Here is an 18,781-nt window from a genome sequence, read left to right as displayed (position 1 = left end):
CACCCAGCCCTGTCCAATCAACCAGACCATGGCACTAAGTGCCTCATCCAGAATTTGCTTGAAGACCTCCAGGGATGGTGCCTCCATCACCTCCCTGGGCAGCCCATTCCAATGGGAAACCACTCTCTCTGTGAAGAACTTCCATGAGGAGGAATTTCTGTGAGGACTGCAGAGGAACAACCCAGGAAGAGGACCAAAGGAGGATCACTCACCACTGCAACGCCGACAGCCATCGCTCCTTCACGTCAGCTGAGCTGCAGATAAAGAGGGAGGCAGATGATCAAACGAGTGCTGAGTGGCTGACAGCCTTTGCTAACTCTACCCAGCCTCACTTATATATAGCTGTAAGTCAAAGTTCCTTCCTGCAAAGCCCTGGAACAAAAGTGTAGTCCTTTCCTGCTTCTGTCCTATTTTAACATGTAGCAAAAATAATAACAACAGAACAATCCCAGCCACAAACTGGACTCACATTTCCTACCCAGGCTGGTGAATGTTCAGATAAGGGGCAAGTATCTTTCTGGGATGCTGGAGTTAACTCCTCTTGTGAGCCCTTGTTTTTTTTTTTTGCAGTGACCTTTGATTGCTATTTTCTTGCTCTTATTATTTCCTTCCCAAAGGCTGCTGTTCCTAGAAGCTTTGGCTGCCAACATGAGCTCAGTGATGTGAAGGAAATGGAACTGCTGCTGAGTTTGGACTGAGACACAAATGGCAGCTTGCATGAATCCTAATCAGGAATGTATGACCTGGGAGAGACCATCCTGACCCTTGGAACTGATGAGACAGCATGTATGGAACCATGGGATGGATCTCAGCTCTTCTCCCACCAAAGCTGCCCCGCAGGAGGAAAAGCATCAGGCCAGATCAGACCTTCCTAACTGCCAGCAGAACCCCTTATGACAGAGTGACCCTTGAAGACTGCCAACCTCTCTGCTTTGCAAAAGAGAGCATGAAGCAGAGATGCCTGAGCCAGCTCCCTGTGGAGGTAGCACCTTTAGATTCCATCTAGATAGGCTAGGCTGAGGTCCAGCTCATTAAAAGCTCACCTGCTTTTTGAGGAGCACAGCACTGGGACAGCCTTTGAGGTGGCATTTGGACATGAATGGGCTACTCTCTAGCCTCCTCCATGTGTCCCTGCACTTCTGATTTTGGGGTCAGCAAAGTCTAAGCAAACTCTGGACCATGCTGCTTGTGTAGACCCATCTTGAAGACCCTCTCATTTAGTATAGATTTTAGCTGTGGACCTGGGGACAGCCTGGCAGACAACTGCAGGAGGAAGGCTTGCCCAGGAAGTGTCCATGCCACATTAAGTGTGGGTAAAGGATTTAATCCTGGCACAAGGCCAGCTGCCATTTTTCCACTGACACCACCAACCTGTAATGAAAAGCTCTCAAACTAGAGCTGATCTCCCACAGAAATGGCTGCTGGCAGGCACTGAAGCAACCTGCTTGCAGCTTGTATGATGGCACAAGCTGGTTAGCTAGGGCTGACCTGGCTGTGATGTGCCAGGGTGCTCTGCAGCAGGGTTAGCCCTTCCTATAATAACAACTGCAAGGGTTGGTCCCCTGAAAGGCTCTCAGGGACCCATCTGCAGATATCTTTCTCAGATGACTGTCTCCCAACATCTAAGTTTTTACTACACTACACTTGATCTTAGCCAAAAGGCCAAGAAGCCTGAGGCAGAACAAGCCCAGGGATCAGGATAGGTTGGGGTCTGACCTGCTGGGAGGCAGTGAAAGGGAAAAGGATTTGGGGGTCCTAGTTGATGGGAGGTTGACCATGAGCCAGCAGTGTACACTTGTGGCCAGGAGGGCCAATGCCATTCTGGGGTGTATTTGAAGGTCTGTGGCTAGTAGGTTGAGAGAGGTTCCCCTGCCCCTCTACTCTGCCCTGCTGAGGCCACATCTGGAGGACTGTGTCCAGTTCAGGGGCCCCCCAGTTCAAGAGGGACATAGAACTGCTTGAGAGAGTCCAGCACAGAGCCACAGAGATGCTGAAGGGAATGGAACATCTCTGTTATGAGGAGAGCCTGAGGGAGCTGGGGCTTGGAGCTTGGAAAAGAGGAGGCTGAGAGGTGACCTCATCAATGGTTATCAATATGTGCAGGGTGAGTGCCAGGAGGCTGGAGCCAGGCTCTGCTGGGTGATGTCTGATGGCAGGCCAAGGGGCAATGGGTGGAAGCTGAGGCATAGGAAGTTCCATTTGGACATGAGGAGGAATTTTTTTCCCTGTGAGGGTGACAGAACCCTGGAACAGGCAGACCAGTGGAGTTGTGGACTCTCCCTCTCTGGAGATATTCCAAACCTGCCTGGGTGTGTTCCTGTGTGATCTGCTCTAGGTGATGCTGCTCTGGCAGGGGGCTTGGACTGGATGAGCTTTCCAGGTCCCCTCCAGCCCCTGACATTCTGTGATGCTGTGAAGTTTTTACCACACTGCCTAATGTGAGTAGAAGTCCTCCCCTCAGTGGAAAGAAGGGCTGTAGTAGAGTTTGGGGCTGTACAGCCTCATGACACACGAGAGAGAACTGGGCAGCTGCTAGGCTGCAGAGGGAGGTCTGATGAGGTACCTGAAAGTAACAACATAGTTGGTGGTAGGCCAGCCAATGACAAAGGAGTTCTCAGGACTCATCTTTTTCTCTGTCACTTCACTGAGACAGGTGCCAGTCCACACTTCACTCAGGTGCACCTGCTTCTTCAGCTTCAGGCTGGAGGAGGATCTGCAATTCAAAGGATGGATTTCTTAGCCCACAGCCTAACATCTAGACCTTCAGAGACTGGTCATGCAGATACAATGACAGCTCCCCAAAACATGAAGAGAAAGCTCTGCAGTGGATTTGGGGGTCGATGGCTGCAGTGGGACAGCTGCAGCTTAGAGCAGTGCAATTCACCAGAGCCACATGCACGTAGGTGGTGATTGTCTATGCTAACAACTCAAGTCACCATCTATGCATGGTAGAATTAGCCAGACCAGCAGCCAATTTTCTGTCCTTACAGCTTTTTGCCCTCAGAGTGTTTCTTCACGAGGGAAAGGGCAAAACCAATTAGGTAACCTTTTACTTCAGGAAAACAGAGTGAAACATCAATACCCAGAAGAATTTCTGCTGGAGGCAGGGGGAGAGATGCCACATTTTAGATCCACACTTGTACAGAAGAGTTGCTCCACAAACAGCTCCGAGCCTAGCTCCAATAACACAGGCTGGGGAGAAGGGGATAGTGTGAAGTCTTCTTACTTGGACTTGGCGATGACCAGCACATCACTCAGCAAGATCAGATGTCTCTCCTGGGTCTGCAGGCCCACGGTCAGCTGTACTCGCTCCTCCAGGATGAAAGTGGAGCCTGGGCTGCTGAACGCCCCACTTGGCAGCCCATTGTCTGAATGGGAGGAGGAAAGGGTAGTTTCCCTGGGGGAGGAAGGAAAATAGTAAGACTTTGTCAGAAGCTTTTCTCACAAGGGTTCATGATTGGATACAGGCAACTGTTTTTGGAACAGTTTCATAACCTTCTGCTTCAAGAGATGTTGAGACACTGGAAGGTGTCCAGAGAAGGGTGACAAAGCTGGGGAGAGGCCTGGAGCACAGCCCTGTGAGGAGAGGCTGAGGGAGCTGGGGGTGTGCAGCCTGCAGCAGAGGAGGCTCAGGGCAGAGCTCATTGCTGCCTGCAGCTCCCTGAAGGGAGGCTGTAGCCAGGTGGAGTTGCTCTCTTCTGCCAGGCAAGCAGCAACAGAACAAGAGGACACAGTCTCAAGCTGTGCCAGAGGAGGTCTAGGCTGGATGTTAGGAGGAAGTTGTTGTCAGAGAGAGTGATTGGCATTGGAATGGGCTGCCCAGGGAGGTGGTGGGGTCACCTTCCCTGGAGGTGTTGAAGCCAAGCCTGGCTGGGGCACTTAGTGCCATGGTCTGGTTGATTGTCTAGGGCTGGGTGCTAGGTTGGACTGGCTGAGCTTGGAGGTCTCTTCCAACCTGGATGATTCTGTGATTCCATGATTCTCCCAGCACTGCCTCTATTGCTCTCAGGTATGACCTGCATTTGCCTATCTCTGCCCAGTTAAGTTTAGCAACCTCAGAGAGATCTAAAACTGCCTAAATGCCCACACTAAATGTGGGGAAGTGAAGCTGCTGAAGCATGTGAGCCATGATTCAACAGGACCACGGAAAACCCACGGCTGATGGCACTGCTCAGCCTGGCACAGGCAGGGACTGCCATTCCTGCACATGTTTTCCACTCTTCTGGACAGGGCAAGGGCTGCAGCACACAGGAAATGAACTGCATGTACTCATCTAATTCCAGCCATCTGATTAGGGCTTGCCTGGCTGCAATCCAGCACCCTGCTGCTTCTGAGACTGATATAGGTGCTGACTGTTCCTGAAACTCCCAGGTGGGTTTTGTATGTCAACTGCAGTCAACAAACCACTGAATCAGATCAGTTCTCTATGCTCTACCTAGCTGGAGGAGCTCTGACAAGTGCTAATCTCCTCACTTACCTCACAGCACCCTTGCCAGTGCTGCTGCTGGCTCTGGTTGGCCATGCTGGCAGCACAAAAGGTACCACAGTGATTTCCTGGGCCTACACTTGCTCTGCAAGTGGGATTGTGCTGAATGAAGGAGGAGCAGCTCTTTGCTGAGCCCTGCTCAGAGACTGTTCTCATGTGCCCGACCCTGGCTGAAGTATCCAACCTCTGAGATGTGGCCTCAGATTTACATAGGTGCAAAAAACCCCCCCCGAAATCTTCTTGTCTCTCTACACATAAACAAAATTACCTACCTTGCCTGCAGGCAAGACATCTGTGAAAGAGACACTTGACCTGAGGCTGAGGGAGCTGAGGGTGTGCAGCCTGGAGAACAGAAGGCTCAGGGCAGAGCTCATTGCTGGCTACAACTACCTGAAGGGAGGCTGTAGCCAGGTGGGGTTGGGCTCTGCTGCCAGGCAAGCAGCAACAGAACAAAGTGACAGAGTCTCAAGTTGTGCCAGGGGAGGTCTAGGCTGGATGCTAGGAGGAAGTTGTTGTCAGAGAGAGTGATTGGCATTGGAATGGGCTGCCCAGGGAGGTGGTGGAGTGGCTGTGCCTGGAGGTGCTGAAGCCAAGCCTGGCTGGGGCACTTAGTGCCATGGTCTGGTTGATTGGACAGGGCTGGGTGCTAGGTTGGACTGGCTGAGCTTGGAGGTCTCTTCCAACCTGGTTGATTCTATGATTCTTTGACTTCCCTCCCCCCTCAGCAGTACTACCCTGGTCTGAGGGCAGTCTCTACACAAACAAATGAAAAAGAGGAAAAAAAAGAGCTCTCAGGGCAGTATTTTTGCCATTGCCAGTCTTAATTTCCACTGACCTCAGAACTGGGTTCCTTTGATTCCTCAGGAGTGAGATTAAAACTGGCCAGTAGCTGCTTTTCAAAGTCACCCCCCAGCCCCAGGAATGCCTGCATTCCAGCAAACTGGAATTCCCTCTTCTCTCCTCACCACTCTGCAGCCACCACCAAAGGAATTCTTGGCTTATGCACTTGTTGCCTCTACAAGTTGAGAAGCTAAATCACCATTACACTTGATAATAAAAGCTTTCCTTATGTGTGTCAGTTGAGCAGTGAGAACCACACCGTATCACTGCCCCAGCAGTGGACCTCCTAATGCTGGAGGAGTTACATAGCTTTGTAAACACAGCAGGACAGCAAAACAAGAAAGGGAGAGAGGGAGAGAGAAAGGGAGAAAGGAAGGGAGAGAGAAAGGGAGAAAGGAAGGGAGAGAGAAAGGGAGAAAGGAAGGGAGAGAGAAAGGGAGAAAGGAAGGGAGAGAGAAAGGGAGAAAGGAAGGGAGAGAGAAAGGCAGAAAGGAAGGGAGAGAGAAAGGCAGAAAGGAAGGGAGAGAGAAAGGCAGAAAGGAAGAAAGGGAGGAAGATGGAAAGGGAGAAAGGGAGAAAGAAAGGAAGGAAAGGAGGGAGGGAGAAAGAAAGGGAGAAATAAAGAAAAAGAGAAAGGGAGAAAGAAAGAGAGGGAGGGAGAAAGAAAGAGAGGGAGGGAGAAAGAAAGGGAGGGAGGGAGAAAGAAAGGGAGGGAGGGAGAAAGAAAGGGAGGGAGGGAGAAAGAAAGGGAGGGAGGGAGAAAGAAAGGGAGGGAGGGAGGGAGAAAGAAAGGGAGGGAGGGAGGGAGAAAGAAAGGGAGGGAGGGAGAAAGAAAGGGAGGGAGGGAGAAAGAAAGGGAGGGAGGGAGAAAGAAAGGGAGGGAGGGAGAAAGAAAGGGAGGGAGGGAGAAAGAAAGGGAGGGAGGGAGAAAGGGAGAAAGGGAGGGAGAAAGGGAGAAAGGGAGGGAGAAAGGGAGAAAGGGAGGGAGAAAGGGAGAAAGGGAGAAAGGGAGAAAGGGAGAAAGGGAGAAAGGGAGAAAGGGAGAAAGGGAGAAAGGGAGAAAGGGAGAAAGGGAGAAAGGGAGAAAGGGAGAAAGGGAGAAAGGGAGAAAGAGGGAAAGAGGGAAAGAGAGAAAGAGAAAGAGAGAAAGAGAGAAAGAGAGAAAGAGAGAAAGAGAGAAAGAGAGAAAGAGAGAAAGAGAGAAAGAGAGAAAGAGAGAAAGAGAGAAAGAGAGAAAGAGAGAAAGGAAGGAAGGAAGGAAGGAAGGAAGGAAGGAAGGAAGGAAGGAAGGAAGGAAGGAAGGAAGGAAGGAAGGAAGGAAGGAAGGAAGAGAAAGAGAGAGAGAAAGAGATCTCACCAATGCTCTGGTGGCCTCAGCAAAGATGGCATCGTACCAGCTCCCTCCACAGCCATCCATCATGAGAGCCGTTCAAAGCTTCCCTCCCTCACAAGGATGTTCTCCAGCCAAATAAAGTCAAGAATTTGTTTCTCTTTGCCTTTTTATTTTTTTTTTTTGGTGCAATTTGGAAGAGGGTGGGAGGAATAACAAAGAGGCCACATAACTTGGGCAGAAGACAAGCAAAAGGCAAACCCAGTCCTGCCTTCTATATTAAATGACCCTACGGGATTGACCCCCAGGCGCTTGCCTTGCAACAGCAGGATGTACTCTGCAGCAGTTGTCTGGGGTGTGATATAAGAGGGGCACTTTTCAGGAGGGCTGATCCAAATCAAAATGTCAGTCAGTTCAGTTTGATCATCTCTCTCTCTCTCTTTTTTTCCTTCCCCTCCCCCCGAATAAGGAGTTAAAAAAAATCAATCTAAAGGAATCTCTCAGGAAATGTTATTTTGTAGAATCACAGAATGGTTTAGGGGCCTCAAAGATCAGCCAGTTCCAACCCCCCAACATAGGCAAGGACACCTCCCACTAGAACAGGCTGCTTGAGGCTTCGTCCAACCTGGTCTTGATCACCTCCAGGGAGGTTGTGGAGCACAGTTTGATTTCAGTCTGTACAGGCAGAAAGGTGGGAAAATGACTCAGAAAGGTATTTATTTCCTCTACCTGGAATGGTACTTTGACTTGCAGAGAGCTTTTGTAATGGCAGATTGAGTAGATCGTCTTCTCTGGACTATGGGCTTCATCTTCTGCAAGACAAAAAGACATTCCAGTTAGCCTGGCCACCTTGGAAGCAGATCTGCTCCCAGCACTCTAACAGTTCTCTTTATATCTACTTAGCACTCATGAAACATCAGCACCAAGAGCCACGATCTGTGCTTTCAGACACCTCCCTCCCCTTCCTTCCCCTTCAAACACTTGTCAGCTCTCGCCTTGCTGCGGGATGCTCCCAGCTTCCCTAATTTGAAATGCTTCCAGTGCTCACAGCCAAAATTCAAAGTAATGACATGAAATTAAGCAGAGAAGAAAACACCCCAAAGGCTGAAGGTCAGGAAAAACTTCCTAACACTCGTGCCACAGAATAGTTTGTTAAGGGATAGTAAAGAAATCCAGTTTAGGACTGGGCAAAGTGATGAACAACATCCAGTGCTCAAGGGAGCTGTATTTTATGAAGGGATGAGGTTACTTAGCAGGTTTTTCTCTGTTTTCATTTTCCATGATTTACAGATTCAGCAAAGAGACAGTGAGCAGGCCTCTCTCTGGGCAGTGCAACCTCAAGACATTTAGAATCACAGAATTGTCAGGGCTGGAAGTGACCTCAAGGATCATCGAGCTCCAACAACTCTGCCATGGCCAGGGACACCTCACACTACATCAGGTTGCTCAGAGACACATCCAGCCTGGTCTTAAAAACTTCCAGAGATGAGGCTTCTACCACCACCCTGGGCAACCTGTTCTGGTGTCTCACCATCCTCATGGTGAAGAACTTCTTCCTATCATCCAATCTGAATCTACCTACTTCCAGTTTTGCTCCATTCCCCCACCAGGCCAGGTCCAGCAGAGCCCTCCAAAGTACAACCTTGGGGAAAAGAGTGCATGATCACAGAATCATAGAATCAGTCAGGGTTGGAAGGGACCACAAGGATCATCTAGTGCCAACTCCCCTGCCATGGGCAGGGATGCCTCACATTAGATCAGGCTGTCCTGCACTTGGCCTTGTTCAATCTCATCCCATTGGCCTCTGCCCACCCATCCAGCCTGTCAATGTATATATGTCAGTGTCTATATACCATGTATGAATACTGAGCTTTGCAACATCAGTGATGCTCTCTAAGCAGATTCCTTGTGTCCACACATGGATGTAGACATCATTTTCTCCCTCATTCCCTGCTATGACCTTGCCAAGCAAGGCTCCGTCTTCAGAAGTTTCACGGAGAGAACTAACTAAAGACAACAGCAGCTCGAAAATGTTTGCTTAAGACAAAAATTAAATGAGCTAAAACAACAGAGAGTCCCTACTAAAAGAGCACATCTGGATTTCAGAGGTGCCTTTTCAAGGATAAAGTGTTCCTTGCAACCCACAGTAGAGCAAAGCATCAGTCACGCAGTACGCGAGGGCAGGGAGAAAGGATGGGTGCGGCTGCCTGGTGGAAAACCCCAGCCAGCTGTCAGCTAAAAGGTCACTTGGATGAATCCAACAGCAGCACAGGCTGTGTGCCAGGGGCACGGTAGTAACAGCAGTAGTTCACCTGGGGCTTTCTAGTCTGGAGAAGAGAAGGCTCAGAGGGGATTTAATACATGTTTATAAACTGGGTGTCAAGAAGGAAGGGACAAGGACAGCTTCTGCCTACTTGTGCCCTGTTGTGGTGGGTTAGGAACTTTTACTCCCAGTCAACTGAAATTTAGCAGATCAGCTCAGTTGGCTTGGAAGTAAGATGAAGCTGTATTGACAGCATGGCAAAATTTACAAGCATATATGCACAATATGTTCACAAGTATTTACAATTATATACATATTAGAAATAATACAGAAACCCAAACTGCCTCCCAGACAAAGAAAAGCTGCCCAGAAGGGCTCAAGGAATCATAGAATCAACCAGGTTGGAAGAGACCTCCAAGATCATCCAGTCCAACCTAGAGCCCAGCCCTGTCCATTCAACCAGACCATGGCACAAAGTGCCCCAGCCAGGCTTCTCTTGAACACCTCCAGGGATGGTGAGTCCACCACCTCCCTGGGCAGCCCATTCCAATGCCAATCACTCTCTCTGACAACAACTTCCTGCTAACATCCAGCCTAGACCTGCCCTGGCACAGCTTGAGACTGTGTCCCCTTGTTCTGTTGCTGGTTGCCTGGCAGAAGAGACCAACCCCACCTAGCCACAACCTCCCTTCAGGTAGCTGTAGACAGCAGACAGGGTTGGAAGGATCACAGGCTCACAGGATGTTAGGGGTTGGAAGGGACCCAAGGAGATCATTGAGTCCGACCTCCTTGCCAGAGCAGGATGATACTATCTAATGCAAAACACAGAGGAACACAAGGATCATCTAGTTCCAAACCCCCTGCCATGGGCAGGGACACCTCACACTAGATCAGGCTGTCCAGAGTCTCATCCAGCCTGGCCTTAAACACCTCCAGGGATGAGGCTTCCACCACCTCCCTGGGTAACCCCTTCCAGGCTCTCACCACCGTCGTGCTGAATAACTTCTCCCTAACATCCAGTCTGAATCTACCCATTTCTAGCTTTGCTCCATCCCCCCTAGTCCTATCACTACCTGGCAGCCTAAGAAGTCCCTCCCCAGCTTTCTTGTATCATGCAACTCAGAGCTGGACTATTTTATCAATTCCTAATGTATGAATATGTATGGGGATATGGATAGGATAGGGCTGGGTGCTAGGTTGGAGTGGATGATCTTGGAGGTCTCTTTCAACCTGATTGATTCTAGGAGTCTATGATAATGCCCAGAGCTTTCCAGGATGCTGCCAGCATCCTGCAGCCCTTCCCCACATGCTGCTCCACGCTAGAGCCGGGGAGTGCTGCTGCTGGAAGGCAGCTCCGCTCACATTAACCAGGCGCTGGACTCAGAGAGCCGCCAGAGGGACACGGAGTAATCTCTGCGCTGTTGTGATGCCATGGAAACAGATGCTCGTTTAGCCAACATACTCTGGAAGTGCTTGAATACTTGCAACACTCTGGGATGTGTTTGTGCATTACTCATCTCTGAACTGCCAATTTTAGCTGTGTATTTCTTGGCACCGGGAAGGTTGCGAGTCAAATGCCCCTCATTCCAAACCCATGTATGGCCTCTGCTATCAGCTCAGCTGGCCAGCAAGAGTGGGGTTTTTTCCCTCCCTGTTGACCCCTGCACTAGAATGTTACTCTTCAGATAGTTAAGGTGGGATGGAGCTTAAAAAAAAACCCACCTGCTTACAACAGGGAAACCTTTCTGCCAATAGCTGCCCAAAGCTTGCAATGCCTGTGGCACTTGCACACTGCTCTTCTCATCAAAGCATGGGTGCGTTGTGTCAGAGCTGATCACTGCTATGGATCAGCTGAACCCAGCAAAGCAGCATTTTTCCCTGCTCTCTGGAACAGAGCAGAAGTTACTGCCCAAATGCAGTGCAAGGTTATTTAGCTCGCAGGCAACGTTAAAAAATACTTAAGAATGCAGTTGGGAGGACAGAAACTACTGATGGCTTGGGCTTGGTTCCACCCACGTGAAAACAACTGCTGCTGCTCGTCCAGCCCATAATGAGTTTATGTTAGTGGTGGCACCCGTGCACAAGGATCTTAACGAGCTAATGTCAGACACTTCTGTGTTGGCTCTGTTGTGTCTCTTGCGTATGTGAGCATAGGATGCCCTTGCAAAGAGCATCTCTTGCAGTGGCATTTCTTGTTAGCAAACCTGAGCAGAGGGAGACAAAGAAGAGAAGTGGAAACTGTTCACTGAGTAAAGAGAATCAGGCACTAGTGATCTCACTGCTGCCCACAACTACCTGAAGGGAGGCTGTAGCCAGGTGGGGTTGGGCTCTTCTGCCAGGCAACCAAAAACAGAACAAGGGACACAGTCTCAAGCTGTGCCAGGGCAGGTCTAGGCTGGATGTTAGGAGGAAGTTGTTGGCAGAGAGAGTGATTGGCATTGGAATGGGCTGCCCAGGGAGGTGGTGGAGTCACCGTCTCTGGAGGTGTTCAAGCAAAGCCTGGCTGGGGCACTTAGTGCCATGGTCTGGTTGACTGGCTAGGGCTGAGTGCTAGGTTGGACTGGCTGAGCTTGGAGGTCTCTTCCAACCTGCTTGATTCTGTGATTCTATTCTATGATTCTGTGAACTGGGATTGTTATTTTATACTGATGTGCACTTTTAATTGAGTTTAGGGAAGATTGCACATGCATGGCTGCTGTCTCCTCCCCTTGCTCTCAGATTTTGTCTGCCACTCAAGAAACTGTACAAACTTGAGTGTGACCCCACGCCCAGGAATCTTTCTAGCAGGAGTTCCTAAAGCTGCTGTCTTGCTTTCATTTCCTCTTGCTCCCAAATGGGGAAATCCATTGCAAGGGAAAGGACTCTGTGTCACTTTACTGGGAGGCAGCCTCAGCCATGCCTACCTGTGCTGCATTTCACTCTGATGTCCTGTGTCACCCTCTAGCAGCTTGATCTTGCGTGCTACTGGCTTGAAACACTACACTCCTTCCTGAGCATCATGCCACCAGCTCCTTGGAAGCTGACTTGTTTTCTTTCTCAGCCTTAATTCCCTGCCCAGATTATCACCCAGAGTAAGATAACAAACTTTCCATTCCTTCTCCAAGTGTCCCTTAAAAGGTGAGCATTCGGCATCCCAGGCCCACAACACGAATCATAGAATCAACCATGTTGGAAGAGACCTCCAAGATCATCCAGTCCAACCTAGCACCCAGCCCTAGACAATCAACCAGACCATGGCACTAAGTGCCTCATGCAGGCTTTTCTTCAACACCTCCAGGGATGATGAGTCCACCACCTTCCTGGGCAGCCCATTCCAATGCCAATCACTCTCTCTGCCAACAACTTCCTCCTAACATCCAGCCTAGACCTCCCCTGGCACAACTTGAGACTCAATCCTTGCTGAGCATTGCTAGGATGCAGCAGAGTCTAGCAAAGCCAACCAGATCCTCAGCTAAGGTCAGTCACTGTTGATCCATTATGCTTCAGTAGCTTTACACTCATGTAATGAAGGGAAAGAGTCAGGATGAGGTCACTCAGCTTCTAGGGGAACCTTTATATACTGCTTGTATGGCAACATCATAACCCAAGCTAGGTTTGAAATATGTATACAGTGAATTATTTTAGTGTAAGAGCCTTGTGGCTTTGCTACTAGGGTTAACAGGGATAATTATTGTGGGCTTTCACTATCAGAAGGGGGCCTACAGGAAAGCTGGGGAGGGGCTTTCTACGATGTCAGGTAGGGATAGGACTAGGGGGGATGGAGCAAAGCTGGAAATGGGTAGATTCAGAGTGGATGTTAGGAAGAAATTCTTCAGCATGAGGGTGGTGAGAGCCTGGAATGGGTTGCCCAGGGAGGTGGTGGAAGCCTCATCCCTGGAGGTGTTTGGGGCCAGGCTGGATGAGGCTCTGGACAGCCTGATCTAGTGTGAAGTGTCCCTGCCCATGGCAGGGGGTTTGGAACTAGATGATCCTTGTGGTCCCTTCCAACCCTGACTGACTCTGTGTTCTATGACCCAGCATTCCTCCTAGGCCTAAAAATGCAATCTTGGCAAGGTTTCTGGCTAATGTAACCCTGTTCCAACCCATCCAGCCTCAGTTTACCATGTTCCTTCATGTCAGGTAAGGATGTGTCTGTGCTTTTACATGCCAACAGTTCACACTTAGGGTGAACATTTGGTGCCCAGAAGAGAGGAAAAGAAGGGAAGTGTTTTACCAGAAATCTGGGGTGAGTTCTGCCAGCAGAGGCATATGGCACAGCATATCCTTGCAAATACTAGGGAGAATCCTTAACCCTCCTGCTTTTAACCTCTTGAATTCCTTAAGATCCACAATTAGCCTAATTAATCAGAGGGGGAAACGTAACAAAGCAGTTGGGTGGCCACAGCCCAGCATTTCACCTGTGGATGCAAATCCCTTCAGAGTGACAGGGTAGGGCTTAATGTGAACTCAGAGCTGAGCAACTCAGGCATAAATATTTACTGAGCTCCTCTACACCGGTTCACCTCCCCCTGTTGTTCAACTGTTTCCCTCTCCCTCACTGCTAAAATGTGGCTCCAACCAAACCCAAACGTTTCTTGAAGCATGCAGAGCCCAAGGGCAGTAAATCAGTTTGCAAGGACACACTTTGAAACATTTCCTTTTCCTTCCAAGAAATGGAGCCCTGCTGCTGGTTTATTTTAAAATGTCCCATATAAGGGGGGCTGGGAGAAACAATTCTCAGCTGCCAAAAGGCTGAGTGGGTTTTCCACTCAGAGGTGGATGGGGTGGATCAGTTTGACGCACACTAATCTGTTCCATGCCACTCTTTTTTCCCTGCTCCCATGGCTTGCTGGTGCCTGCACAGCCTTCCTTGGGAGTCTGGAACAACACCACAGGGGATGGCAAGGGCAGAGGATGTCCTGCAATGCACGCAGGGGACTGCTGGTCTCATGGAGCACCCAAGGTCTTCCTCACTGAAGCAACAGTGGGTGTTAATGGTCCATGATTTGAACTGACACAGGCTGGACCCCAAGTCAGGACACTTGGATTTGTCAGGGCTTGGGCCTGTGTTTCTGGCTCTTTAACACAGTCTTGCCCACATGGCAGCACCCTCCATCATAGGATCATAGGATGTCAGGGGTTGGAAGGGACCCAAGAGATCATCCAGTCCAACCACCCAGCCAGAGCAGGACAATACTAACACAGATCACAGAAGAACACATCCAGACAGGCCTTGAAAGGCTCCAGAGAAGGAGACTCCACAACCTCCCTGGGGAGCCTGTTCCAGTGCTCTGTGACTCTTACAGTAAAGAAGTTCCCCCTTGTGTTGAGGCAGAACCTCTTTTGCTGCAACTTACACCCATTGCTCCTTGTCCTATCACAGGGATCAAGTGAGCAGAGCCTCTACCCCCCATCCTGGCAGTCTTCAGATACTTTTAAACATTTATCAAATCCCCTCTAAGCCTTCTCTTCTCCAGACTAAAAGGCCCCAGGTCCCTCAGCCTCTCCTCATATGCCATGCCCTCCTGTCCCCTCATCATCCTCACAGCCCTCCACTGGACCCTCTCCAGCAGATCCCTGTCCCTCTTAACCTAGGGAGCCCAAAACTGAACACTTGATCATCCATGAATTGGAATGAGCTGAAGGGTTTGGTCCCATGCTACGAGAGTTTAGTCCCATGATACAGCACTGGCCAGGGTCAGAAAGCAAAGTGAAACTCTCAGGTGTCACCCAAACAGCACAACAGGTACCAAAAAAGGGGGCCACAAGCTTAAAGTGGGAAGATAAAGTCACAGTTCCCATGCATGAGCCTCCTTAAACACTTGTGTGCCCACCTGGAGCTCTGTGCTTCCTCACTACAGCATCCAATAGCAGCCAGAGAGGTGAAAAGTGGTGAATACAGGAATTGTAAAGAATCCTGCTACTTCCAAGCCACTGATAGAGTGTTAGGTGGAGAGAATCTGTGAAAACGACAGGCAACTGCTGCTGAACACACCCACGGGTGGCCTTTTCTCTGCAGATCTGAAGGGTCAGCAGGAAGGGGTGTGCCTGTGTATTCTGGGCACAATTTACTGCCAGTGAGGATACACAGACATCACCTCTGACAGGATCAGGCTCTGAAGATCTAAAGGATGCACCGAGACAAAGTCTTTTCTGCATTAACAGCACCTTGAAAAACCTTAGAGTAACAGAAATCTGTTACTCCCTTCTCGGGAGCCAGCACAGCTAATGGCTAATTGGTGGCCACTGAAGAGATCAATAAATACTGATGCCAACTACCTGAAGGGAGGCTGTAGCCAGGTGGGGTTGGGCTCTTCTCCCAGGCAACCGGCAACAGAACAAGGGGACACAGTCTCAAGTTGTGCCAGGGGAGGTCTAGGCTGGATGTTGTTAGGAAGTTGTTGGCAGAGAGAGTGATTGGCATTGGAATGGGCTGCCCAGGGAGGTGGTGGAGTCAGCATCCCTGGAGGTGTTCAAGACAAGACTGGATGAGGCACTTAGTGCCATGGTCTGGTTGACTGGCTAAGGCTGGGTGCTAGGTTGGACTGGATGAGCTTGGAGGTCTCTTCCAACCTGGTTGATTCTATGATTCTTTAAACCAGTGCTGAAAGCTACCTCGGGAACCTCTCAGGAGGAATTTTGGCCACTGTAAGTCTAAAGAAAGCCTCCGCACAGCTCTATGCTCATTTATAGTCTCCAGCACCAAAGCTGCTGCATGCTCTAATCATCAGCATGATGGGGGTGACCACTGGTAAGAGTCATGTGGGAAATCAGTGGGCCACACTTCTACAAAGCCCTTCAAACCACTTCATTCAGGCTGGCAATTTGGGGTAGAAGCTTCTGTTGTAAAAAGTTGGATGTACACACAACGGTGGAAAGGAACTTGCTGGGTTTCACAGTATAAAAATCCATCACTGAGGCCAAAGTAAATGAAGAATCATGCTCTGCCTTTAAAAATGCAAACAAATAGTCCACTGAATTGAGCTTTGGCAAAAGGAAAAGCTTGCAGAGCAGCCAAACCTGAGGAGGAGAAAAATGCAACGCATTCCTTCATGTCTTTAAAAGAACCCTCCCCCCAGCCTTGGTTCAAAACTCCTCCTCCTGCCACATTCAAAATGAAACCCCCACAGACAGCAAGCAGGGTCTCCCCAGCTACAGAATTACTTCAGCCTTGCCAAAGCAGGGCCTCTGAGCTTGACTACACTGGCCCAGCCCCTGCCAGGGCTTTCAGGTCCCCTGTGCAGACAGTGTGTCTCCACTCGAGTGCTGTGGTATGAATCTTCACCTAGCCTTGGACACGCAACCAGTGCAAGCTGCCACGTTGCTAGCGGTCCACCAGCATGCCCCTGGCACAGCCTGACCAGACACACACCACCATTACACCTACCCTGGCTTTCTCTCAGGGATAGGAGGCTTGTCTCCAAGCCAGCTTCCCCCAGCCCTGATGCACACATCTGCAAGAATTGTGTGCTCCTCAAGCAAGGTCCCAAATTCCTACCTTACCAATGATGCTGCTGCAGGCAAAGGCTCAGCAGGTGACCCATCCTCTCCACCAGGTAACTGCCAGCAGCAGCCTTTGGTGCCTGCGAGTTTGGGTACCTGGTGCATGTTGCAAGTCTGGTGTTTTTCATCTATTTACAATGATTAAATGAGTTTATTTGGCAGCTTGGCCACGGAAAAGACCTTGAAAAGAGGCAGCTCTGCGCATCTGGATTTCATTAGAGCTGAACATTAATCCCTCTATGCCTTATAAGCATCCTGTTAGCATTATACAGACTTGGGGTTGCTAAATGGCATTCTCAGAGCTGGCTGGATGAAAAATAGGTTAATCAACAGCACCTCTGCTAGCACACTCACCATGAAAGGCATTTTCCTCTTTCTGTTGCTTGCTCATCTGCCTGTCAGCATCAGGATGGGCAACACACTCCAGTAACAGTCACTGCTGAACTCCTCCCCAGAACTTATGACAGGTTTCTGCTGAATTGTAGGATTTAATTCCACAGAGGTTTGCAGTTGATGGAAATGAAAAATAACTATCCCAGCCTCAAAGGAGGAGCCAAACATCAGGAACTTCAGTGGAGCTGCAAGTCTAAAGTTACACGAGCTGGGCAAATAAAAGTTGAGCTTGGCTTAAACAACTGCACTTTTTTTGCCAGATTTTGGAATTGCAGGAAGATGTTAAGGGTTGAACAGTGACAGAGGCCAAGAGAGAGACAACACTGAGCAGCAGGGCAAAGATCAGGAATGGAAAGGCAGATGGGAGCAGCACGATGTGAGCTGAGCCCAAGCCAAAAAAAAAACAAGGTGTGAAGGAGGTGTCTGAAAACACAGCCTGAAGACATGCCAGTGGACTGAGAGCAGCTAATCATGGAGGATGAAGAGCTCTGAGATCAGATAGCTTGGTGGATGGAGAGAATTATTTGCCAGGTGAGGCTGCTGAAGAAGTATGCACATTGCTACAGTGAAAAGCTCTGGAACCAATGCAAGTCGTGTGGCCTTAAAGAACATGTCCTGGTTTGTCAATAAGGCAAGAGGTGGAAAAAAGATAAGCAGCAAACTATTCCATAGGAGCAACTGCTGCAAGCTAGTACAGAAACTCATAGGTGAGCCAGGGAGAGACAGGATTAAGACAGAAAATGACTTCAGTGGAACAGGACAATGATAAAGTGCCAGAGCTCTGCAGAGCCTGCAGTTTGTAAGAGACTGGGTCCAGCTCCTCCAGTGTATCAAAGACAGAATAATGGCTCTGCACATCCCATGCAAGAGCATAGGCTGGGCTCAGGGAGGTGGTTTTGCTCTGTGGCACAGAGGGACAGGAAAGACACACTGAGACACAGAGGTGGCACCTTCCCCTGGGAGCACTCAGCCTGCTCCAGCAGCAGGGACAGCCAGTGGCCCTGAGGCTTGCCAGGGACGTCACTCCCTGTGCCTCTATTTCTGGAGCAGCCTGAAGGGGCAGGCAGTGGAAAATGCCAAAAAAAAGTTCTATTTAAAAACACTTATTCTGATCCATATATTATTCTCTGCCTTTGTTTTTCTCAGTATTTCTTGGTTTATTTTTTGTCTTAACTTCTACAGGAACAAATGTGGGACACGTTAGGGGGTACAGACAGCCCCCAAAACTTCCTAACCTGCCTCTTAGCCCTCATTTCCCATTGCTTGGGTCTAACACATGGACGTGCACACATCTGCATACACACACACACAAAGCACTTTGGCCAGTAAGTTTCCCAAAGCTTGCAGCAGGTAACTTCAAAACCAAAGCAAACCTTTTAATAGGACTGATGAAAAAAAAAATAGACATGGTTTTAAGTGACAAAAACATCCTGTTTTGCTGCAGTTTCTCTCCCACATGCCACAAGCTGGACTCCACCCTACCTGTTTTCAGAGGGACTAACTACAGGTGTCAGGTTTTGGAACCTTTCATGTCCTTATCTGTCCTGCCATTTGCTCTCAAGGGAACAAGAGAGCAGCACAGCGGAGGAGAAACAAGGTGTGTGGGGGGTTGATCGCCTGTGCCCATGTGCACCCATCCCTGTGCCAGTCTTTCAGCCACAGCTCTAAGATCCCTTGGGAGAAAATGTGGAGAGGTGGGAGATGAACAGAGGTGGGGTTTACTGGGGTTTTTTAGTTTGTTTGACATCACAGTGACTGCCAGTGTCAACCTCTGCCTGAAATGGAGAAGGTGCTGTTAAGCAGACTTGCTGTTTTCTCTGCTGGGCATAGAATCACCTAATCAGCCAGCCTGGAAGACAGCTCCAAGCTCATCCAGTCCAACCTGGCACCCAGCCCTGCCCAATCAACCAGACCATGACACCAAGTGCCTCATCCAGGCTTTGCTTCAACACCTCCAGGAATGGCGACTCCACCACCTCCCTGGGCA

At 49.6% G+C, this 18,781-nt stretch overlaps 1 protein-coding gene across 1 annotated transcript in view; it reads right to left on the bottom strand.

Annotated features, from left to right (window-relative positions):
• Positions 1-18,781, bottom strand: part of LOC135183816 (rho GTPase-activating protein 20-like) — a 38,293-nt gene that overhangs the window by 15,551 nt on the left and 3,961 nt on the right. Inside the window, exons 2-5 of the mRNA XM_064159043.1 lie at positions 7,386-7,468; positions 3,227-3,397; positions 2,564-2,713; positions 213-254 (exon numbers count right to left, since the gene is read on the bottom strand). Coding sequence (XP_064015113.1) covers positions 213-254; positions 2,564-2,713; positions 3,227-3,397; positions 7,386-7,465 — 443 coding nt within the window. The 5' untranslated portion in view covers positions 7,466-7,468. The remainder of the gene's footprint in view (positions 1-212; positions 255-2,563; positions 2,714-3,226; positions 3,398-7,385; positions 7,469-18,781) is intronic.

This window comes from Pogoniulus pusillus, chromosome 19 (genome assembly GCF_015220805.1).
Source record: "Pogoniulus pusillus isolate bPogPus1 chromosome 19, bPogPus1.pri, whole genome shotgun sequence".
In the NCBI taxonomy this organism is placed as follows: domain Eukaryota; kingdom Metazoa; phylum Chordata; class Aves; order Piciformes; family Lybiidae; genus Pogoniulus; species Pogoniulus pusillus.
The sequence above is the reverse complement of the archived record's forward strand: the minus strand, read 5'-3'. Positions and strand labels throughout refer to the sequence as shown.